Source organism: Myotis daubentonii, chromosome 15 (genome assembly GCF_963259705.1).
Source record: "Myotis daubentonii chromosome 15, mMyoDau2.1, whole genome shotgun sequence".
Taxonomy (NCBI): domain Eukaryota; kingdom Metazoa; phylum Chordata; class Mammalia; order Chiroptera; family Vespertilionidae; genus Myotis; species Myotis daubentonii.
The window spans coordinates 42,443,864-42,465,795 of record NC_081854.1 but is presented as its reverse complement, the minus strand read 5'-3'; the positions used below and the strand labels follow the sequence as shown (position 1 = coordinate 42,465,795).

Below are 21,932 nucleotides of genomic sequence, written 5' to 3'. Positions count from 1 at the left end.
ATCAAGCTCCAACTGGCTTAATGAATGAATGTATGTAACTCCCATATCAACCATGGGGCAGGAACCCAGCACCACCAGTATGAGACCTGGTTCTGGCCTTGGGGGGGGCTGAAGGAATGAATGAAGAAAGTAAGTAAAATTTCTCCAAAGGGAGAAAATGAGTGAGGGCAAGGTTGGGGATTGGTGGGAAAGAAACGTGAGACAGAGCAAGAAAGAAAAAAAAAAAGAAACTTACATTCAAGTAATTCTTGCTCATTCTTTCTCTTTCCTCATAATAGAACAGAATTTTGTTTAGGGTAGCAGTATACCAAGATAAAAAACCTCCCCAACCTCCCTTGCAAGTATAAACAAAAGTTTAAAAAAGTTTCCAGGTGGGACTTTTGGGAAAACCCTTCAAAATGGGGCAGGCATGAATGGCTTGACTCTTTATCCTACTTTGTCTTCCCAACACAGTCGCCCAGTGTTGGAGGTGGAGCAGTCATATGGTAATGGAGAATGGCAAGCATATGCGGAGTGTGATCATTTGGAAAGTAGAAAGCATTTGGGTCTCTGGTGGCATTGTGGAGCTGCTGTACCAGTTATGGACTGACTCTGTATTTAAGCTACTGTTTGACAGCTTAATAAATTAATTGATGTGCTGAAGAATTTCACATATAAAAATACAAAAGAGCCCTTAAAGGAGGTGCTGGTATACATTAATAGGAGTTCCAGAGAAGAGAGTAGAGGAGAATGGAAAGCAATAATGGTTGAAATAATGGTTGAAATTTTTCTGGAAGTAAAGACAAACTTGAGTGTTCAGATAAAAAATATATAGTGTACCAAGTAGGATAAATAAAAATAAATCTACATCTAGACACATTGCAGAACATGAAGGACAAAGAGCAAATAATAAAAGCTTCCAGAGAGAAAAAGATTACCTACAAAGAATTGACAGGCCAACAACAATCTTCTTTTCATCAAAGTATGTGCTAGAAGACTACACAATTGCTGAAAGAAAATAAATGTCAACCTGTGTTTTATAGCCAGCTGAGTTATCTTATGAGAGTCAAGGCAAAATAGGACATTTTAGGATAAAGACTAATAAGCTGACATTCTCACCGAAAGAACTAATGAAGGATGTACTTCTAAAAAACAACCCACTCCTAAAGAAAAGAAAGTAAAAGAAAAAATAGAACAACAAAGGAAAGTAAATTCAGAGGGAAAATATTTTATATAAGAAACGATAAATGCAGAAATTGATAAAATGTGGTAAACATATTTATTATGAAATTTTTAAAAAACTTATATATTTTGCCCTAGCCGGCTTGGCTCAGTGGATAGAGCATCAGCCTGCGGACTGAAGGGTCCCAGGTTCGATTCTGGCCAAGGGCACATGCCTGGGTTTTGGGCTCGATCCCCAGTAGGGGGGTGTGCAGGAGGCAACCGATCAATGATTCTCTCTCATCATTGACGTTTCTATCTCTCTCTCCTTCTCTTTTCCTCTCTGAAATCAATAAAGAAATACATTTAAAAAAAACATATATTTTAATTATGAAATTAAACTACTAGAGCACAAACTACCCTGAACAATATTCAGGATGTGGTGGTACGTTCCATAATAAAGTGTGATGCAGTCTTGGGATAAGAGAATAGAAACACCAAGTAGCTTTCATCGTTATTCAAAAAATTAAGTATGCATTTAAAAATTTTAAGGATAACTACTAAAAGTAGAGGGGAGAAAGAGAATATAAAATACCTGTAATGCTAAAAGAAGACAGGAAAAGAGTTGGAAAAAAGCAAAATAAATTGCTTGGTAAGTTATCACAAGTTGTAATAGAAATAAATCCAAATATATCAGTAATCACAATAATTGCAAGTATCAGATTGTTATTTAAATCTTACTACTTGCTATTTAGAAGAGAAACCTAAAACTTAGAAGGTTGAACATGAAATGATGTAAAAATTGCACTATCAAATAGCAACCAAAATAAAATTGCTATAGTTATAGTAACATACAAAATATTTACACGAATATATACAACAAAGGACTTGTATCCAGAATATATAAAGAACTTTAACAACACAGTGATAGACAAGTAACTTAGTAAAAAACAGAGCTAAAGATTTGAACAGACCCTTTACCAAAGAAGATATACTGATGGCAGGTAAACACATGAAAAGATTCTCATCATCATTAGTTATTAGAGAAATGCTGATTAAAATCACAGTTAGATACTACACTAGAATGACTAAAATAAGAAGACTGATGAATACCTCGTTATCAAAGATGGGGAGCAACTGGAACACATACATCATTGGTTGGAATGCAGTCACTTTGGAAACCTTTTTTTTGTTTATTTGTTTCTTAGAAAGTTAAACACATGCTTATTAGGTGATCCGCCAGCTCTTCTAGGTATTGGGAAATGAACATATATCTTTATAACGACTTTAAGTGAATAATTCCCTGAAACTACAAGCCGCCCCTAATATTCATTGACTAGTGAATGAACATTTTGTATATCCATATGGTGGAATACTGCTAAGCAATAAAAAGGAATGAACTACTGATACATATAAAAACAAGGATGAATCTCAAAAGCATTAATCTAAGTGAAAGAGGCCAGGTATAAAAAATTCTTTTTACTGTATGATTCCATTTGTATAATTTAAAAAAGACAAGAAAACTATAATGAAAGGAAACAAATGACTGGTTATCAGGTTATGGAGGGAAGGGGATTGACTGCAAAAGGGCACAAGGGAAATTGGGGGGGTGATGGGGTTATACAACTATATTCATTTATAAGAACTTACCAAATTGTTCACTTAGAACCAGTGAATTAAAAAAGAAAATCTATAAATTTTATGTAAATTGTGCCTCAATAAAACTTACCTCCCAAAAAAGACTAATGCAGAAGCATTACAGGGAAAAAGAGGTTCACTACAAATTGATGAGAGCAATATTTCACCATGAATATTTAATAATTCTGAGGTTGCACATTTTACAATGTAGTCCGAACATATATAATACAAAAATTAACAATTACCCAGAGAAGTTGACAAGTTAACCTTTCTTGTTTGTGTAAATCCTCACTTAAGGAATTTTTCCCATTGCCTTTTTGTAAAGAAAGTGAGAGCCCTAGCTGGTTTGGCTCAGTGGATAGAGTGTTGGCCTGCGGACTGAAGGATCCCAGGTTCAATTCCAGTCAAGGGCACATGCCCAGGTTGCGGGCTCAATCCCTAGTTGGAGGTGTGCAGGAGGCAGCCAATCAGTGATTCTCTCTCATTATTGATGTTTCTATCTCTCTCTCCCTTCCTCTCTGAAATCAATAAAAATGCATTTTAAAAAATAGAAAAAGAAAAAAGAGAGTGAGAGGGAGCGGGGGAGAGAGAGAGAGAGAGAGGGAGAGAGAAACATCAGTGTGAGAGAGACACATTGATTAGTTGCCTCCTGCATGCGCCCCGATGGGCCTGGTATCAAACCTGCAACCCAGGCACGTTCCTTTTACCAGGAATTGAACCCACAACCCTTCCATGCATGGGCTGTTCTCTAACTACTCAAGACACACAGGCCAGGGCTGACAAATTAACTTCTAGAGGGAGATTTACAAACCTTTCTCAGTATTAGACATTGTATGATTATATTTTTCTGTGTCAACATCCCATAATGAATATTTAAAAGGGAAAATTATTGTAAAACAATCAGTATCTGTTATTCATTTCAATAAGATTCTTTATTTTGACACAGACTCATTCAACTGCAATGTTCTATTGCTAAGAAAAATGTTCATGCTGTGAGCATCACAATAGAAAGTTATAAATATTATTTAATTTTATTGGATCTTTTTAATATGGTTCTTTTTTGCTGAAACTATTTTGTTTCTGCCACTTGATTCAGTGTTTACTTGGCACCAGAAACCTAGTGATTTATGAGTATCACTCGGAAATTTCCAGCCGACTCACTAAGATTTAGTAGCTATGATATACCAAAGCTAGATGTCAGACAAAGATGTAAATATAGTTACTATAAAAAGACTTCATCCTCATCAAAGCTTTTTAGGTTGGACTTTTGGACTTGGAAATTTTTCTTTGAAGAAAGCTGTTGTGCTGTGAATCCCCACTGCCATCCCAGATGGGAACAGGGAGTTTGCCTCTTTCCTCAAGCTTGGTGAAAGAGGTTTCAGCAGGACGCGAGAGAGCTTGATGCAGGTCTCCTGCAGTAAAGGAGGCATAATGGACCGGTGTCCTGACTTCTGACCAGGAAGTCCTGAGGATAAGAGATAGGCTATCTGACTGCTTTGGTAATAGCTCATGCGTTAGGATGTTGTGTACTCCTTGCGTTGATCAGTTTGTGACTCAGATGGATTGAGAGAGAGAGCGAGAGTCATTGGTTGAGTGGGTGGATTCTCTTAGAACATGTCCAGTAGGGCCACCTGGAGGGGCAAACAGGCTTTACCAGAGGACAGGCTGTAAATGGACCAGATTCCTTTGGGTATGAGGAAGGAGTGGTTAGTTGCTGGAAGAACATTCATTAGCCAGGTCAAGGGACCTGGGAGAAGCCATCATTGGTTGGGTTGGGGTTGGTGGGGATAATCCAAAGAACCCTCTGAAGGACCCATTGAAATTGGCTTTTAAATTCCCTTTAAAGTCTGCTGGGCCTAGAGTGTGGAGTGAGGTTATGCTGCTCACCTAGTCAGAACCTTTGGGCTTAGTTTCTCTGTCCTTCCTCCCCTTCCACTTCAGCCCTGGAGGGAGTCAGAAATGGCATCTAGCCCGGCACCTAGTGAGTAAGGGAGGAGGTGAGTCCACAAAGCAGGCCAGGGCACCCCTTGCAGGCAGGCAGCTACCTCCACTGTGCTCAAGTGTTGGGGGAAAGGGTTGGAGCAGTCTAACATTTGAATGGAAACTTTGCCTCTTACCATGTAGGCCTGTTCTGGAGATTCTTGTCCTGAATCAGCAAAATTCTTGCATCACAGGGACTTGTACTTGCTGTTGCTGCTTCTCCCTCAGGTGTCCTTGCCTTGCTCCTTGCCCCCCTTAGGGTCATTGTTCACATGTTACTTCCTCAGTGAGTCCTTCCTTGACTTCCTACTCATTATTCGGACCACCCACCCTGTTCCCCTCCAAGCCCTTACCCTGCTCTATTTTTCTTCATATTACTCATTATATAGCATGTCACAGTTTTGGTGTTAGAGTGTTTGTCCCCTTTCAAATATAAACTCCATTGAGAGCACGGAGGGGCTTTGCTATTTTCCCCCTGTTGTGTCTCCAGCATCCAGAATAACAATGTATTTATTCAACAAATATTTAATTATTTAATTATCAAATTAAGACTATTTTGTGATTTAAAGAATCAAAAATAAATTTACTCATGATTATGCACTGAGTTCTCTTTCAACATACTTGTTAAATAAGTATTCTTTTGCTTTTCATAAATAGTTTTATTGAGATACAATTAACAAACCATACCATTCATCCATTTAAAGTGTACTGTTTAAGTCCTGGCCTGGTAGCTAAGCTGGTTAGAGCGTTGTCCTGAAACACCAAGGTTGTGGGTTTGATCCCTGTAAGGCAGTGGTTCTCAACCTTCTAGCCCTTTAAATACAGTTCCTCATGTTGTGACCCAACCATAAAATTATTTTCATTGCTAACTTCATAACTGTAATGTTGCTACTGTTATGAATAGTAATGTAAATATCTGATATGCAGGATGGTCTTAGGTGACCCCTGTGAAAGGGTGGTTCGACCGCCAAAGGGGCCGAGACCCACAGTTTGAGAACCGCTGCTGTAAGGGCACATACAAGAATCAACCCATCACTTGGCTGGTGTGGTTCAGTGATTGAGCATCAACCCATGAATCAGGAGGTCACAGTTCATTTCCCAGTCAGGGCACATGCCCGGATTATGGGCTCGATCCTTAGTAGAGGGCATGCAGGAAGCAGCCAATTGATGATTCTCATAATTGATGTTTGATATCTCTCCCTCTCCCTTCCTCTCTGAAATCAATACAAAAAATATAGCCTTAGCTGGTTTGGCTCAGTGGATAGAGTATCAGCCTGCGGACTGAAGGATCCCGGGTTCGATTCTGGTCAAGGGCACATGCCTGGGTTGTGGGCTCAGTCCCCAGTGGGGGTGGGGGTGCAGGAGGCAGCCGATCAATGATTCTCTATTATCATTGATGTCTCTATCTCTCCTTCTCCCTTCCTCTCTGAAATCAATAAAAATATCTAAAAAGAGTAAACATCAATTATAATATATGCGTGTGTGTGTATGTGTGTGTGTGTGTGTGTGTGTATATATATATATATATATATATATATATATATATATATATATGAATCAACCAATAAAAGCATAAGTGGAACAACAAATTGATGTCTCTGTTTCTCTCTCTCTCAACAAATTAAAAAAAATTAAAGTGTACAATTTAATGTCTTTTAATGTACTTGAAGAGTCATACAACCATTATCACAATCAATTTTAGAATATTTTCATGACTTTGAAAAGGAAACCGACCCTCCTTAGCCATAATTTTCCCAGCGCTAGTCACCTACTAATCTCCTTTCTGTCTCTACAGATATGCTGATTCTGGACACTTCAGATAAATGGAATCATACAATGTATGGTTCTTTATGACTGGTTTCTTTTACTTAGCATAATGTTTTCAAGGTTTATACATGTTGTAGTGTATATCAACATTTTATTCCTGTTTATTGCTGAATAATATTTCACGATGGCTATACCACATTTTTATACTTTCACCTATTGGACATTTAGGTTGTTTCCACTTTTATGAATAATACTGCTATAATTTATAAGTTTTTGTATGGATGTATGTTTTCAGTTCTCTTGGGTCTATACTTAGAAGTGGCATTGCTGGGTTATATACTTACTCTGTGTTTAATCTTTTGAGGACTACCACATTGTTTCCCAAAGTAGCTGAACCATTTTATATTCTCACCAGCAGTGTATGATGGTTCCAGTGTCTCCACAACCTTCTGTACTTGTTACCCAACATTTATTACCTGTTTTTTTAAAATTTTATAGCCATCCTAGTGGATGTGACGTGGTATCTCGTGGTTTTGATTTGTATTTATCTAATAACTAATGAAATTGACATCATTTCATGTGTTTATTGACTGTTCATAGTTTTTCGAGAAATGTCTATTCAGATCCTTTGCCATCTTTTAAAAAATTGAGTTATTATCTTGTTATTGTCCTTTGCTTTTTGACTAGGGTTTTTAAAAAATGGATTCTGGTTTTCTTTCCTACTCTTCTTCAGGTAGAAGAAGTGAAGCGAAGGCAGTACTCCCTTGCATTCAGCTCAGCTGGAGCCCAGGCTCAGACCTATCATGTCAGCTTTGAGACTTTGGCTGAGTACCAGAGATGGCAACGGCAAGCATCCAAGGTGATAAGCTGTCAAATGGCATGATGTGGCGATGAGAATGTAGAAGCCCAATAGAAATGTATTTTGAAACTAAACTTAATTCCAAGAAAGTGAATTATAATTCTTACTAGTACACATTTTATTCTAGGCCTTTTTTTTTAGTATATAATGAATGAAATAAAGGAATTATTGTCAGGTCTTTAACTTATTTATATTTGAATAGTACAAAATGCTTTCAAAAGTATTTTAAGGTGCATTTACCTTTTATGCCACTTCTGTGTGGAGGGTAAGGCCTTGAAGGAATGAGATTCAAATGATTTTCCGTGGACCGTAGTAGTTGGTGATGGATGGAATTATTCCCTAACTGGTAGCCTAGTTTCCTTGGTCTGTTTCCATTTAGCACAGCTTTGATGAACCACTTCAGATTTGAACTTAAGATGGGACATGACCTGTGATCCTGCCACAAACCGTTATTCCTGTATGCTGAGGATAATTAGCTTTTCAGCGTAATTTCTACTTTTTTAGCCCGTAATGACAAGTGCTCTAAAGTTGTATTGCAATTTCTAAATCCTCCTGTTTGCAGAATTTTAATACATTTTTCTTTGTGGAACTAAGTAATTGCATAAAGGGTTGTTTCAATATAATGACCTGTCATCAAAACATGAATGACTTCTCCAGTGGTATTTTGTTTGTTTTGGTTTTTTTTTAGACCCATTTTTCAGAACCCATGTTTTATTAGCATACTATTGTAGAAATATAAACCTCATTTTTGTCTTACTGGATTTTCTGTACTTATATTGTGTAATAAAATCTGCTCGGTATAAATCTAGTTTCAATTTTTAGTAGCTATTGCATTCTTTTGCCTTGAGAAGTTCATATTTTTTGAGCATCTTTTGAATGCTAAGCAGTGTGCTGTGTGCTTGATTATTTAATTTTATCTTCACTAGTGCAGATGTAGAAACTGTACTAGTAAGTAGCACAGTTCATGTGGCTACAGAAGGCCATGTCTTTCAATATCTCACTGCCTCCCAAAGTTTCGTGGTTAGTTTGAATCATCTTAACTTTACTTCTTGCATGAAATGTTACTTTTACATCTTTATGATTTATATTTCTTAATCTTTTGCTTATAGACACTTTACAGCATGCCTTTGTGTATTCCTAACAGCTTATGATTTTAGGAAAAGTAAATATTAGCTGGTTTTTATAAATGAATAATTAGGTCTCATTGCCTTTTTTTCTTCTCCTCTTTTTAACCTGGGCCTTTTTGTGTAAATGCCATTCCATGCTGTGCTGGGCGAGAGCATGCAGTACTAGCTCAGATGCTCTTCTCTTTGACCTTATTCAGGTGGTGTCCCAGCGAATTAGTACTGTCGACCTCTCATGTTACAGCCTCGAGGAGGTTCCTGAGCATCTCTTCTACAGTCAAGATATCACCTACCTCAACTTGCGACATAACTTCATGCAACTAGAAAGGCCAGGGGGCCTTGACACTCTTTACAAGTATGTGGAGAATAGGTTTTCGGACTAACTTATTAAAAATGAATCATAGCCCTAATCGGTTTGGCTCAGTGGATAGAGTGTTGGCCTGCGGACTGAGGGTCCCAGGCTCGATTCTGGTCAAGGGCATGTACCTGGGTTGCGGGCACATCCCTAGTAGGGAGTGTGCAGGAGGCAGCTGAATCGATGTTACTCTCTCATCAATGTTTCTAACTCTCTATCCCTCTCCCTTCCTCTCTGTAAAAAAATCAATAAAATATATTTTTAAAAAAATGAATCATAATCAGTACTTTAGTGGTTTTACTTAGGAGTGAGTATTCTTATCATCATCTACGTATTTTCCATTTTTGAAGAGGAAGTAAAATTTTTTATACAGTTTTCCCATTTTCCTTCCCCCTCTATAAAACAGAAAATAGATACAAAATTTCTGTTACGGAGGCAACATTGAACTGTCTTTGATCTAGATTATCTTCTGAATTTACTGATAGTGATGTAGCCAGGGTAAATTGAGAGATTCAGTTTATGGAAGTTTTCGAATTAAAGTATCAAACATAAGTGACTTTAAGGGAATAGGCCTAATTGAAAGAATTCCACTCCCAGGTTAGGGCTTTTATTTTTCCTTTGTATGTGCTACTGCCGACTCTAACCTTTTATTAGCTATGAAACTTCCCTCTTCTAATAGTGAACTATTTCACTCCTAAGGGACTAAGGAATGACCCATATATTTTCCATTTCCTTTGTTAAAATATATTTCCTATTCCCAGTCTGCACTCATGTCACCTCCCTCTTCCCTTTGAAAATGGATGGCAGTGAATAAATATATGGTATAAGTAATTTTCTGGGCTTCTTATGGGGAGGGGAGAATTTGGAAATTAAAGCAGTCAAATTACATGGTGATTAAAAAGATAGTACACATTGAAGTGACATTTTATGTACTTCCTTAGTAACTGATATTTCTAGAATAAATTACAGAAAGCTGTATGATTTTTATCTCACATTTTACAAAGTTTTTCAACTTTAAGCCTATGATTAGTAATGAGATCATTGTTTTAATAATATTGGTATTTAAAAAATAAAAACAAGCTATAATTTTAAGGAAGTGGTTTTTTTAACATTACCTTCTGAGTTGCTGTGAAAATAGGGTAAATCTAGTTTGAGGGTTGGATTAGGAAATCAGAAGTTAAGGCACCAAGGCCACAATCAGTATTCAATGTCAGTATAATTAGAAATCAAGGGTTGAGCCCTAGCCTGTTTTTCTCAGTGGTTACAGCATCAGCCCATGGACTGAAGAGTTGGGGGTTCAATTCCGGTCAAGGGCACATACCTCGATTGTAGGCTTGATCCCAGCCCCAGATGGGGCACATGTGAGAGGCAACCAACTGATGAGTCTCTCTCACATTGATGTTTATCTCTCTCTGTCTTTCCCCCTTCCTTTCATTCTCTCTAAAAAAATCAATGGAGAAAATATCCTCGGGTGAGGATTAACAAAACAAAAACAGAAATCAAGAGTTGAAAATTTGGAAGAGGAGTATTAGTGTGAGGTCCAAGGATTCAAATCTGGAAGCAGGTGATACAGAGCTTCACCGTGGAGAACACCGCCTCAGCCTTACCATCCTGCACCAGCGTATAGTGAAGTACAATACTCCAAAGGAGCGTTACCATAGTGACTTCTGTGGGTCCAATTTAGGTTAATACTATCTCTGGCTAAGACAGTAGAGATACTTTCACTTGTACCAACAAAATAGAAGCACTAGTAATTACTATTTCATGTTGTCATATTACAGATCATATTACAGTAAAACTCCATATTATATACATGTCTTAAGCTTCATATAAGTGGCCCATTCATTTCAAGTGACATTTGAACCAATATAATTTCAATATGAAGAAAAGTTGCTTATAAAGGGATTTGGTCTACATGTTAGCTATTCCTGTGTCTATGACAGTGATGGCGAACCTTTTGAGTTCGGCGTGTCAGCATTTTGAAAAACCCTAACTTAACTCTGGTGCCGTGTCACATATAGAAATTTTTTGATATTTGCAGCCATAGTGAAACAAAACTTACATTTTTGATATTTATTTATTTATTTTAATTAAATCTTAATTGTTCAGATTATTATAGTTGTTCCTCTTTTCCCCCCATAGCTCCCCTCCACCCGTTTCCCACCCCACCCTCTGCCCTTACCCCCCCACTGTCCTCATCCATAGGTGCACAATTTTTGTTCAGTCTCTTCCCGCATCCCCCACACCCTTTCCCCCCCAAGAATAGTCAGTCCACTCCCTTTCTATGCCCCTGATTCTATTATAATCACCAGTTTATTCTGTTCATCAGATTATTTATTCACTTGATTTTTAGATTTACTTGTTGATAGATGTCTATTTGTTGTTCATAGTTTGTATCTTTACCTTTTTCTTCTTCCTCTTCTTAAAGGATACCTTTCAGCATTTCATATAATACTGGGTTAGTGACGATGAACTCCTTTAGCTTTTTCTTATCTGTGAAGCTCTTTATCTGACCTTCAATTCTGAATGATAGCTTTGCTGGATAAAGTAATCTAGGTTGTAGGTTCTTGGTATTCATCACTTTGAATATTTCTTGCCACTCCCTTCTGGCCTGCAAAGTTTCTGTTGAGAAATCAGCTGAGAGTCATATGGGTACTCCCTTGTAGGTAACTGACTGTCTTTCTCTTGCTGCTTTTAAGATTCTCTCTTTGTCTTTTGCTCTTGGCATTTTAATTATGATGTGTCTTGGTGTGGTCCTCTTTGGATTCCTTTTGTTTGGGGTTCTCTTCGCTTCCTGGACTTGTAAGTCTATTTCTTTCACCAGATAGGGGAAGTTTTCCGTCATTATTTCTTCAAATAGGTTTTCAATATCTTGCTCTCTCTCTTCTTCTGGCACCCCTAGAGTTCAGATGTTGGTATGCTTGAAGCTGTCCCAGAGGCTCCTTACACTATCTTTGTATTTTGGATTCTTTTTTCATTTTGCTTTTCTGGTTGAGTGTTTTTTGCTTCTTCGTATTTCAAATCTTTGACTTGATTCTTGCGCTCCTCTGGTCTGTTGTTGGGAGTCTGTATAATATTCTTTATTTCAGTCAGTGTATGCTTAATTTCTAGTTGGTCCTTTATCACAACCTCGAGGGTCTCATTAGATTTCTTCAGGGTCTCATTAAGTTTATTGGTGGTTTCTAGAAAATTCTTGAAAAACCTTAAAAGTGTGGTTTTGAACTCTATATCCAGTAGTTCGCTTTCCTCCATTTCTGTCATTTGTGTCCTGTTTCTTTGTCTCCGCATTTTTTATGCTTCACTGTGTTGATAGAATGGCTTTCTGTGCTAGGTGTCCTATAGGGCCCAGTGGCTCAGCCTCTCCAATTACCTGAGGTAAACACTCTTGGTGAACCCCCTTGTGGTCTCTGTGCACAGTCTTGTTGTAGTTAAGCCTTGATTGTTGTAGGTAATACTGGGAGGGATTGACCTCCAGGTCAATTGGCTGTGAGAATCAGCTGTTTCTGCAGTGGGAGAACTTCTGTGCTAGAGACACCCCTCTGGGGCAAGACTTGCTTCAATGGGGCTTTGGTGGTCACTCTTGATATTTATTTTATATATTTAAATGCCATTTAACAAAGAAAAATCAATAGAAAAAAATGAGTTCGCGTGTCACCTCTGACATGTGTGTCATAGGTTCGCCATCACTGGTCTATGAGTTGATTAATTGTTGCTAGGTCTTTGTTGTATTGCATGTAGAAATTTAATAAAGGAAAAGATTTCAAGTATATCAGTGTGACTTAATTGTACCAACATAAGCTTGTCTTCAAGATTTTTTGCCTTTTTAAGGAAAAGAGAGACCTCCCATCACACTAAACCTGGTTCCCTTGTAGCCTGGACTGAGCATTGGTCATTTTAGCATCTGTGCTGTGCCAAATTTGGCACATAGTGAGAGCTCAGTGAATATTTGTGGAACAAATTCTATGATGAGCATTTAAATAGATTGCTTTCTCATTCAATAGTATATATGTAAATAATTTGTGCTTTTGCTTTTTAGATTTTCTCATCTGAAGGGCCTGAACTTGTCCCATAACAAACTTGGGTTGTTTCCTGTATTGTTATGTGAGATTTCTACACTGACTGAGCTAAATCTTTCCTGTAATGGATTTCACGACCTGCCAAGTCAGATTGGCAATCTCCTAAAGTAAGTATCATGACTTGTCACTAGTTTCTTCGTGTCCCTGGTAGAATAAGTTACTGGTCTGGCATTTGGACTGAAAATAGTACCATGTGCTCTCCCAGTGAAATAAGTCCTGTAATTATGAGCATTCTGTCAGCAGCAGTTACTTGCCTACAGCAGTGACTAGTGTCCCTCATTTCAATAGCAGAGGCTCTGGCTATTTTTGATGTTGGAGGGACCATCAATGTCAGCTATGTTTAAGCCATCTTATTAATAAGTTTCTATAGATACTTAGGACATTTTATCATTTATTGGATTCATAAAAATTAGTGACATAAATTAGAATCCATAATTCTAGTTCTGTCCATTCCAGTTAAAACATTTCATAAAGTAGACTTGTTTTGTTTTCTTCCTATAGTCTTCAAACTCTCTGTCTTGATGGCAACTTTCTGACTACTTTGCCTGAAGAATTGGGAAATCTGCAACAGCTTTCCTCCCTTGGAATTTCCTTCAACAACTTCAGTCACATTCCCGAGGTGTATGAGAGACTCACCGTGTTAGACAAAGTGGTTATGGCAGGAAATCGACTGGAAGTCCTAAACCTAGGGGTGCTGAGCAGGATGAGCCATATCAAGCACGTAGACTTGAGGTAAGGTCACTTGTTACCATATCTCCTTTAGATGGACCTCTCGTGGATCTTTAGGTTTTCTCTTTATAAAGGCTTTTTTAAAACATTAGGCTTTTAAAGCTGTGGTTTCAAAGATGTAACAAAGCTTCACCTTTCAATCAGTAGAGATTATTAATGAGGTATATACGTGTTCCTCATGATAAGATGTTGACAAATTGCCTTTGACAAAGGTTATTTAACTCACCTCCCAGCAACATTTTATGAGAATTCCTATTTCCTCCCATCCTTGTCAATGTTGGATTTTAGCAGTCTTTCTCCTTATTGTCAGTGCAGTAGATAGGAATAGTATTTCTTTGTGTTCATCAGTTTTTATGATTGAGGTTGAGCATCTTCTTAATGCTTATTGATTGGCAGTTTGTGTTTTTCTATAAACTTGACCATTTTTCTGTTGAATCATTGGGTTTCTTCTTGATATCCATTTATTATAATTAAAATGTTAAAAGGTTTTACTAATAATTATTTTTTAAGAATTCTATTTTTTAGTTATATTTTCCTAAGGGAAGCTGTAAAAGACACACACGAGATGTTCTGTCATTTACACTAAGCCTTTGCTATCCTTCTAAAGATATAGTAATAGAAAAATGTATTGGACTACAAGAAAATGAAAACAGGCCTGCATGCCTTAAGTAATATACTTGTATATAAGAGAACCAAGAAGCCATTTTCTATAATTTTCCCTTGAACTATTCCATGTAGATGCCAATTATTTTCCTCCCCATTAATTAATGTAATGTGAATCTTAGCACTAGAGAGAACAGGCAGAGCAAGGGGAGGGAGGCAGTGTGGGCTGCTTCCTCTGGCTTTTTGCGTGGCCTCCTTGCCTGCTTTGCTGCTCACTAACCCAGAAGTTATGTCCGTCTTCTGGTCCTTGGTCCTATCCCTTCGTCCCTACCTCACTTTATTAGATATCTGGGTGGAAGTTAACTAACTTTGTGGGATCATGGTTCTTTTTTCCTTTCTCCTTATTTAACTTGTTATGTATTTGCCAGTCTGGATTATCTGATTTAAAATAAAGGTACAGCTATCTGCAAGATACTTTGAACTTCAGATATTTACTAAATATTTAGCCCTTTGCCAGTTTCTAATCTAAAACCTCGTGCTGCCTCAGTTCTAGAATCAGAAGGACTTCTCTTTTGACTGCCTTTAATCATGTTACAGAAGCTTAACTTAGTACCTTGCAAAATGAGGCAAGTAGTGAAATTCTTAAGTTGTTTAGAAAGAGAGAAAGGCATCATACCTCTCCTATTTTTCTTTTGATAAGCACATTTGGTAGATTTTATTTCTAATGATTTCCTTATTTTTGAATATTAAGGATGAACCATTTGAAAACCGTGGTAATTGAAAATCTGGAGGGGAATAAATACATCACTCACATGGATTTGCGGGACAACCAACTGACTGACTTAGATCTTAGCTCCTTCTGTAGCTTGGAGCAGCTGCATTGTGAGCGGAACCAGCTGAGGGAGCTGACACTCAGTGGCTTCTCCCTGCGGACTCTCTACGCCAATTCCAACAGTGAGTTCTCTGCCCAGCTTCCTTTTTCTTCTCTTACAGCTCTCATCAGAGCTTTCTAAGAACAATGGCATTTATGGTGGTCCTCACGCTCTCTGTAAAATAGAATTTGAGGTTTATTGATACCTAGCCTTGTCTTCTCAGTTTGCTTTCAAAACTGAAGTGGTTGAAATATGCATTCAAAAGACATTACAAGATGCTTTGAGCTTCACTAAGTGCCAAATATTTACTAAATATTTAACCCTTTGCCAACTTTTAATCTAAAACCTTGTGCTGCTGCCTCAGTTCTAGAAAGAGAAACCCCTCGTTTTGATAGTGATTTGCTCCAGGAGTATTTTCCAATGTAAAAGGCCTGTTATTTGTTGAGGTCATTTTTTAATGGAGAGTTCATCTTTACCAAAGAGGTTATAATTACTTTTTCTGTGTTTCAAGAAGGAAAGGAAAAAATGTTCAGTTTCATTAAGTGTCAGAGGGATTAAAATTTAAATAATACCATTTTATACTCATCAAATAAAAAAAAATAATGCTAAGTGCTATTGAAGATAGGGAGAGGCAGCGCCTTATACACTGCTAGTCTGAGTGTGGTTGATAAAACCCCCTTGGAGGGGAGCAGTGTGCGGTGTTGGAGAAGGTGAAGACACACTGGGCCCTGCTTGGAATATCTCCCAGAGATAATAAATCCCAGAATAAAAGAAATCCCAGAATAAAAGAGACACTCATGTGTAGAAGGAGATGTGTACAAGAATGCTTATCATAGCATTGTGTTTGTTATAGTGAAAAAAATTAAAAATATGACTATTAATAGGGAAACTAAGCCATGACATATTTGTATGATAGAATATTGCACAGCAATGGAAATCAAGGTACTAAAACTTTGTGTGTTAATATGGATAAATCTCAGAAGCACTTTTGAGTAAAAAAAGGAAGTGCATAATTATATGTACTAGGATAGTTATCAAATTTTAAAACACCTAAAAATGTTTTTTTCTTAGCTATAAGTATGCCATAACACTATGAAAGAATCCATGGGAATGATAAAAATCATATTCAGGATGATGTTTACCTGGTATGTGCAGTGTTTCAATTCTTAATTTAAAAAGTGGAGCATATTAGGCAGAATGTCAAAATTTGTTAAAAGCTACATGATATGTAGAAGAGAGTGTTCATTATTTTGTTGTCTTTTCTGTATCTCTAAAATGCGTTATTAGGATAAAAGATAGTTAAGGAATTCTTTTGATGCCTTTAACCATGTTACAGAAACTTCAAATTATAGCTGTGATTAGGTCAGAATAGTGTCACTGCTGATGAGTGTTGTGCTGTTTATAGATATCGTGAGAGGATAGTAGGTCTTTTGTCATGGAAATATTATCAGGACCATTTTCTATTCTTAATGTATCTAAAGATCTGAATAACTGGCTCCTTTGGAAAAGACCTTATTGACATAGATGCAGTCCTTCTTAGTTTCCAAGGTTCTGTCACAGTACTGTACTAAATGGGGCTTTATCGAACTTAGCTATTCAGTTTACAGAATCCTTAAATTCAGCAAGCTGGAAGAATTCACATCAACACTTGCAGTTTTGACGCCTCAAGAGTAAAGGACTCAGCTTCGCAAAAGAAGTTATCCAATGATTAGCTACTATAGGAAAAGGCAGTCAACTTCACAGGTCATTGGAGATATGCAAACTGACCCCTGCACACATACCAGAGTGACACCACTGCACACATACCAGAGGGACTAGAATGAGAGAATGAAAATACCAATGTCAGTTGTTGGGAGTGTAAACTGGTACAACTACCCCGGAAAACTGTTCAGTATATGCACCCCCTATAGTCAACAGTTCTCTCCTAAGCTTATCTACACTAATAAAAGACAAACATGCAAATTGACTGTACCTTCGCTAAACCTTAAGCCACACCCACCAGCCAATCAGAGCGACTATATGCAAATTAACCCAACCAAGATGGCGGCCGGCAGCCACGGAGCTGGAGCAAGCAGGAAGCTTGGTTGCCCCAGTGATGGAGGAAGCCAAGCTTCCTGCCTGCTGTGGCTGCCTCTGAGCTCCACTCAAGCCAACAAAGTTTCAATTATAGAAGGTAAATAAATCCCAGAATAAAAGAAAAATTGTAGAGGCTGGGAGCTTCCTTCGCTGGGGGGCTTGGCCAACCTGAAAACGGCCCTCAGCCTCTCACCCAGACTGGCCAGACTCCCCAGTGGAGACCCCCACCCTGAAAGGGGTGTGACCAGCTGCAAACAGCCATCAGCCCCTCACCCAGCCTGGCCAGTCACCCCAGTGGGGACCCCCACCCTGAAGGGGGTGTGACCAGTCTGCAAACACCCATCAGCCCTTCACCCAGGCTGGCCAGGCACCCCAGCGGGGACCCCCACCCTGATCCGGGACACCCTTCAGGGCAAACCAGCCGGCCCCTACCCGCGCACCAGGCTTCTATCCAATATAAAAAAGGGTAATATGCAAATTGGCCCTAACAGCAGAACGACTGGGAACGACTGGTCACTGTGACACACAGTGACCACCAGGGGGCAGATGCTCAATGCAGGAGCTGTCCCCTGGTGGTCAGTGCGCTCCCACAGGGGGAGCTCTGCTCAGCCACAAGCCAGGCTGATGGCTGCCAGCACAGCAGTGGTGGTGGGAGCCTCTCCCGCCTCCTCAGCAGCACTAAGGCTGTCCGACTGCAGCTTAGGTCTGCTCCCTGCTGGTAAGTGGACATCCCGCGAGGACTCCTGTCCTGCCAGAGGGATGGATGTCTGACTGCCAGCTTGGGCCCAATCCCCCCAGGGAGTGGGCCTAAGCCAGCAGGTGGTCATCCCCCGAGGGGTCCCAGACTGCGAGAGGGCACAGGCCGGGCTGAGGGACCCCCCTCCAAGTGCACAAATTTTTGTGCACCGGGCCTCTAGTACTCAACATAAATGCTTATATTAGTCCACAAAAGATATGGAAAAAATATTCATAGAAGCACTATTTGTAGTCACCCCAACTCGAAAAGACTTCAGTGCTGTAACCCTAAAATGAATAAACAAATTGTGATACAGTCATATAAACAGTTTCGTACTGCCGGGAGAATGAATGAACTACACCCACATGCAGTAATGTGAACAGATCCCACAAGTGCAATAAGGAGTGAATGAAGCCAGATCAGAAACTTTACAGACTGTATGTGTAATTTATGTAAATAAGCAAAAGTAGCCTGTGGTATAGGGAGCAAGGGCGGCGAGGGGCAGAGACTGGAAGGCGAATGAGAGGAAGCTCCTGGGAGCTGGTAGTGGTCCGCTTCCTAAGTGGGCACTGGCTACACTGGTGTGTTCTGTGTGTAAAAATGTAGCGATCTGTGCGCGTAAGATTGTTGCCCTTTTCTGTATCTATGTTGTACTGTAATTGAAAGTTAAAAATATTGCCAGTGAAAATCCAATTATCAATTTTTTAAAAAATTAAGTAGTTACTGTTAACAACTGCCTCGTCTGGCGTGAGTCCAGTGCAGTACACACGATCCTTCATTCGTTGTATTTGGTCTTCAAATTGGGACCACGCCATTCATGTGCTTTACCCAGTGGCTTTTGTCTTTAGTTCATGTTAGTAGGTGGCCTGTTTTCTTTCTGACGCTGTCACTTTTTCCTTATTTACTTTCAGTTACTTTGTTCTTTAAACAACGTTACTGACACCCTTTTGTTTTTCAATTAGGGCTGACAGCAGTGAATGTCTATCCAGTACCCAGTCTTCTCACATCTTTAGAACTTTCCAGGTGAGTGTGCTTCATAAAGGTGGTGCTTGTTTGATTCCTAATATTTAAAAGACATACGTGGATAATTTGGTAGTTTTGAGGCACAAGAAATCTAAATACTTCTGAAGTCCCTCCCTCCCTTCCACATGTATCACCACTCACTTAGGCCTATATCATCTCTTGTCTGGAATTCTGTAACAGCTTCCTGATTAGTCTTCCTTTTACTAATATAATCATCTCAACCAGACCTCACTGTAGCCACAGAGTGAACTTTTTAAATTACAAAACTGACATTGTACTTAACTTACTAATTCTTCAGTGATCCCCCTATACCTGCAGGGTAAAGTCACAGTCTTCTGGACATGATTTCGTTTTCTCCAGCCTGTTTCTTACCACTCTTTGTTCCGTTTCCCCAAACTGCTTGTTATAATTCCCACATGTTCCATGCCATTTCTTTCCTTGCCTTTGTGTTCTCACTCATGTTGTCCCCTCTTTCTTAGAATGTCCTCCTCTCTTCAGGTCATTGTCCCACATTCTTCAAATTCTAACCCAGATGTCCTATTTCTTGGGGAGCTCGCCTTGATCCATTCCAGACAAAAGTGCTTCTTTCACTCAGCCATCGTAGCTGTATCTTCATTTCTCTTACAGCCCTCACTTCATTCTGCCTCGTCGTCTCAATCGACTGATCAGTAGGTACATTGAGGCCAAGAGAGACTAAGTAATATCTGAAAATAAAAATATTTTTACTAGGTGTCTGCTCAGTGCTCTACCAAATATTTGCATTCACATTTTAAATGTTTTGAAGCCCCCCACTAGTTATCTTGTGCCCCTTCTTCCTCACTTTTATTCATTTTGTTCATTTTCCCCAGAATTTGCTATTCTTCTTCCCCAGTTATTACCTGTAGTCATCTTCAAAGGTTTGTTTAAAATGCCACTTCTTCCATTAAGTCTTTCCACATTTCTCCTTCAGTCATTCCATCATATGTATGCTTTCCTGCTGTTGAGAGACTTTGTATCTTCTTTGAGCATGCAGTATAATCGATCCAGGAGTATACATGTTTGGGTGCTTATCTCTGTCCACCTCTCTATCAGCGACATTCATTGAGCACCTCGTGCATTCTGGTAGTGGACCAAGAATTCTTAGGTATAGTGCTCCTGCCCTCAAGGGGCTCATGGGCCAATTAACAGGTATATTACAGACTAATGAAATGAGTTCCACTCATCATCGTAAATGATGGCTTGTGTTGATTTATTTTTGATAGAAACCAGCTGGAATGTGTCCCTGACTGGGCCTGTGAAGCAAAGAAGATAGAAGTATTAGATGTGAGCTATAATCTTCTGACAGAGGTTCCTATGAGGTATGTGTGTGTTAATATATATTATGTATGTATATAATGATATCTGTGTGTGTATGCATGTATTTAATTATTCTCCTAGATTGGGTTACTTTGTATAGGTACTTTCATTTATTTGTTCAATAAATATTCAGTACCTGCTGAGTGCAGGGCAGTGTGAAGTGCTGTGAGGGATATAGTAACAGCTAATGCAGAGGCTGGCCTGTAAGCAACTTAGTAATAAGCAGGTAGTTGAGGGGACTTGTGCACAGATAACTGATAAAACATAACAGGTTGCAGGCGTAGGTTGGTGATATGATACTTAGAATAGATACTTTTTATTGGATGAGTTATTGTGAGCTGGGCAAAGTTCTGAGAACTTTACTTTTATATAGTCCTTTGACAGCGTTATTATATAGGTGCTGTTATCCTCATCTTACAGATGAGGAAACTAAGGCTTGGAGTGGCTCGGTAACTTGCCCAAGGTCACACTTACCTAGGAAGTAGTGAGTGCTGACATTGCATTGTTGTCATTTCTTTTTTTTTAAATCTTTACCCGAGGAGTGAGGATATTTTTTCCATTGATTTTTAGAGAGAGTGGAGGGGCAGGGAGAGAGAAATACCAATGTGAAAGAGACACTTCATTGGTTGCCTCCCACACGTGCCCCGAACCAGCAACCCGGGTATGTGCCCCCGGTCACACCAGGAACCAAGTCCAAGACCCTTCGGTGTGCAGGCTGACGCTCCAAGCACTGAGCCACGCCGGCAAGTGCTGAATGTTGTCATTCTTGCCTTCACTTTTCATCACTGCACTGTATAAATAAAATGTTGTAGAAATTCAGAACTTTAATAATTATAAGATACAGATGATGGGACTTCTGCATGTGGGGAGGGGGGGAAGAGAGAGGTGCTTGGGAGAGGGGGTAAGTGGTATATTTACAAGCATTGAATACACCATTTATAGAAGGTATAAAATGTTATCATCTAGTGGAGTGTTTTAAATTAAACTAGAGGCTTTTGTAGCATAGTAGGTATGAACACAACCTTGGGAATCAGACCTTAGTTCAAATACTGACTATGCCATTGACTACATTCAATGTGAGATATTCGGCAAATCAGTCACTATTTCTTCTGAACCTCATATTTAAGTGGCCTAGCACAGTGATGGCAAACCTTTTGAGCTCGGCGTGTCAGCATTTTGAAAAACCCTAACTTAACTCTGGTGCCGTGTCACATATAGAACTTTTTTGATATTTGCAACCATAGTAAAACAAAGATTTATATTTTTGATATTTATTTTATATATTTAAATGCCATTAACAAAGAAAAATCAACCAAAAAAATGAGTACGCGTGTCATAGGTTCGCCATCACTGGCCTAGCACATTTTAAGCACAGAATAGTGGCTTTGTTATAATGAATTTTGTTATTTATTATAGTTACCTATATTAATAGATTCACTCAATTCTAGAATAAATCGATTTATTCTAGAAATTTTTTGTTTAGATCTGTTCTATGCTGGTTGCTTTCATTAACTCACCTTTTCCAGGATGACCGTAAGGACTTCCTGGTGGAGGTGGGTAAACATTTGGCCATGGCTGCTTTCTTGGCTCAGGCACTTGTCAGGGATTATACTGTCTCG

At 38.9% G+C, this 21,932-nt stretch overlaps 1 protein-coding gene and 1 long non-coding RNA gene across 3 annotated transcripts in view; one reads left to right on the top strand and one right to left on the bottom strand.

The window, feature by feature from the left end:
• The window catches only part of PHLPP2 (PH domain and leucine rich repeat protein phosphatase 2), a 72,830-nt gene that overhangs the window by 33,761 nt on the left and 17,137 nt on the right, over window positions 1–21,932 (top strand). For both annotated transcript variants that reach the window (XM_059667505.1, XM_059667504.1), the window contains exons 5-11: window positions 7,259–7,384; window positions 8,709–8,863; window positions 12,900–13,046; window positions 13,441–13,671; window positions 15,023–15,225; window positions 18,918–18,978; window positions 20,220–20,315. In XM_059667505.1, coding sequence (XP_059523488.1) covers window positions 7,259–7,384; window positions 8,709–8,863; window positions 12,900–13,046; window positions 13,441–13,671; window positions 15,023–15,225; window positions 18,918–18,978; window positions 20,220–20,315 — 1,019 coding nt within the window. The remainder of the gene's footprint in view (window positions 1–7,258; window positions 7,385–8,708; window positions 8,864–12,899; window positions 13,047–13,440; window positions 13,672–15,022; window positions 15,226–18,917; window positions 18,979–20,219; window positions 20,316–21,932) is intronic.
• LOC132217388 (uncharacterized) lies at window positions 18,137–21,284 on the bottom strand. Its single transcript, XR_009448885.1, has 3 exons — window positions 20,848–21,284; window positions 19,857–20,249; window positions 18,137–19,682 (listed from the first exon to the last, which is right to left on the bottom strand). It is a non-coding gene; the product is annotated as an uncharacterized LOC132217388 (long non-coding RNA).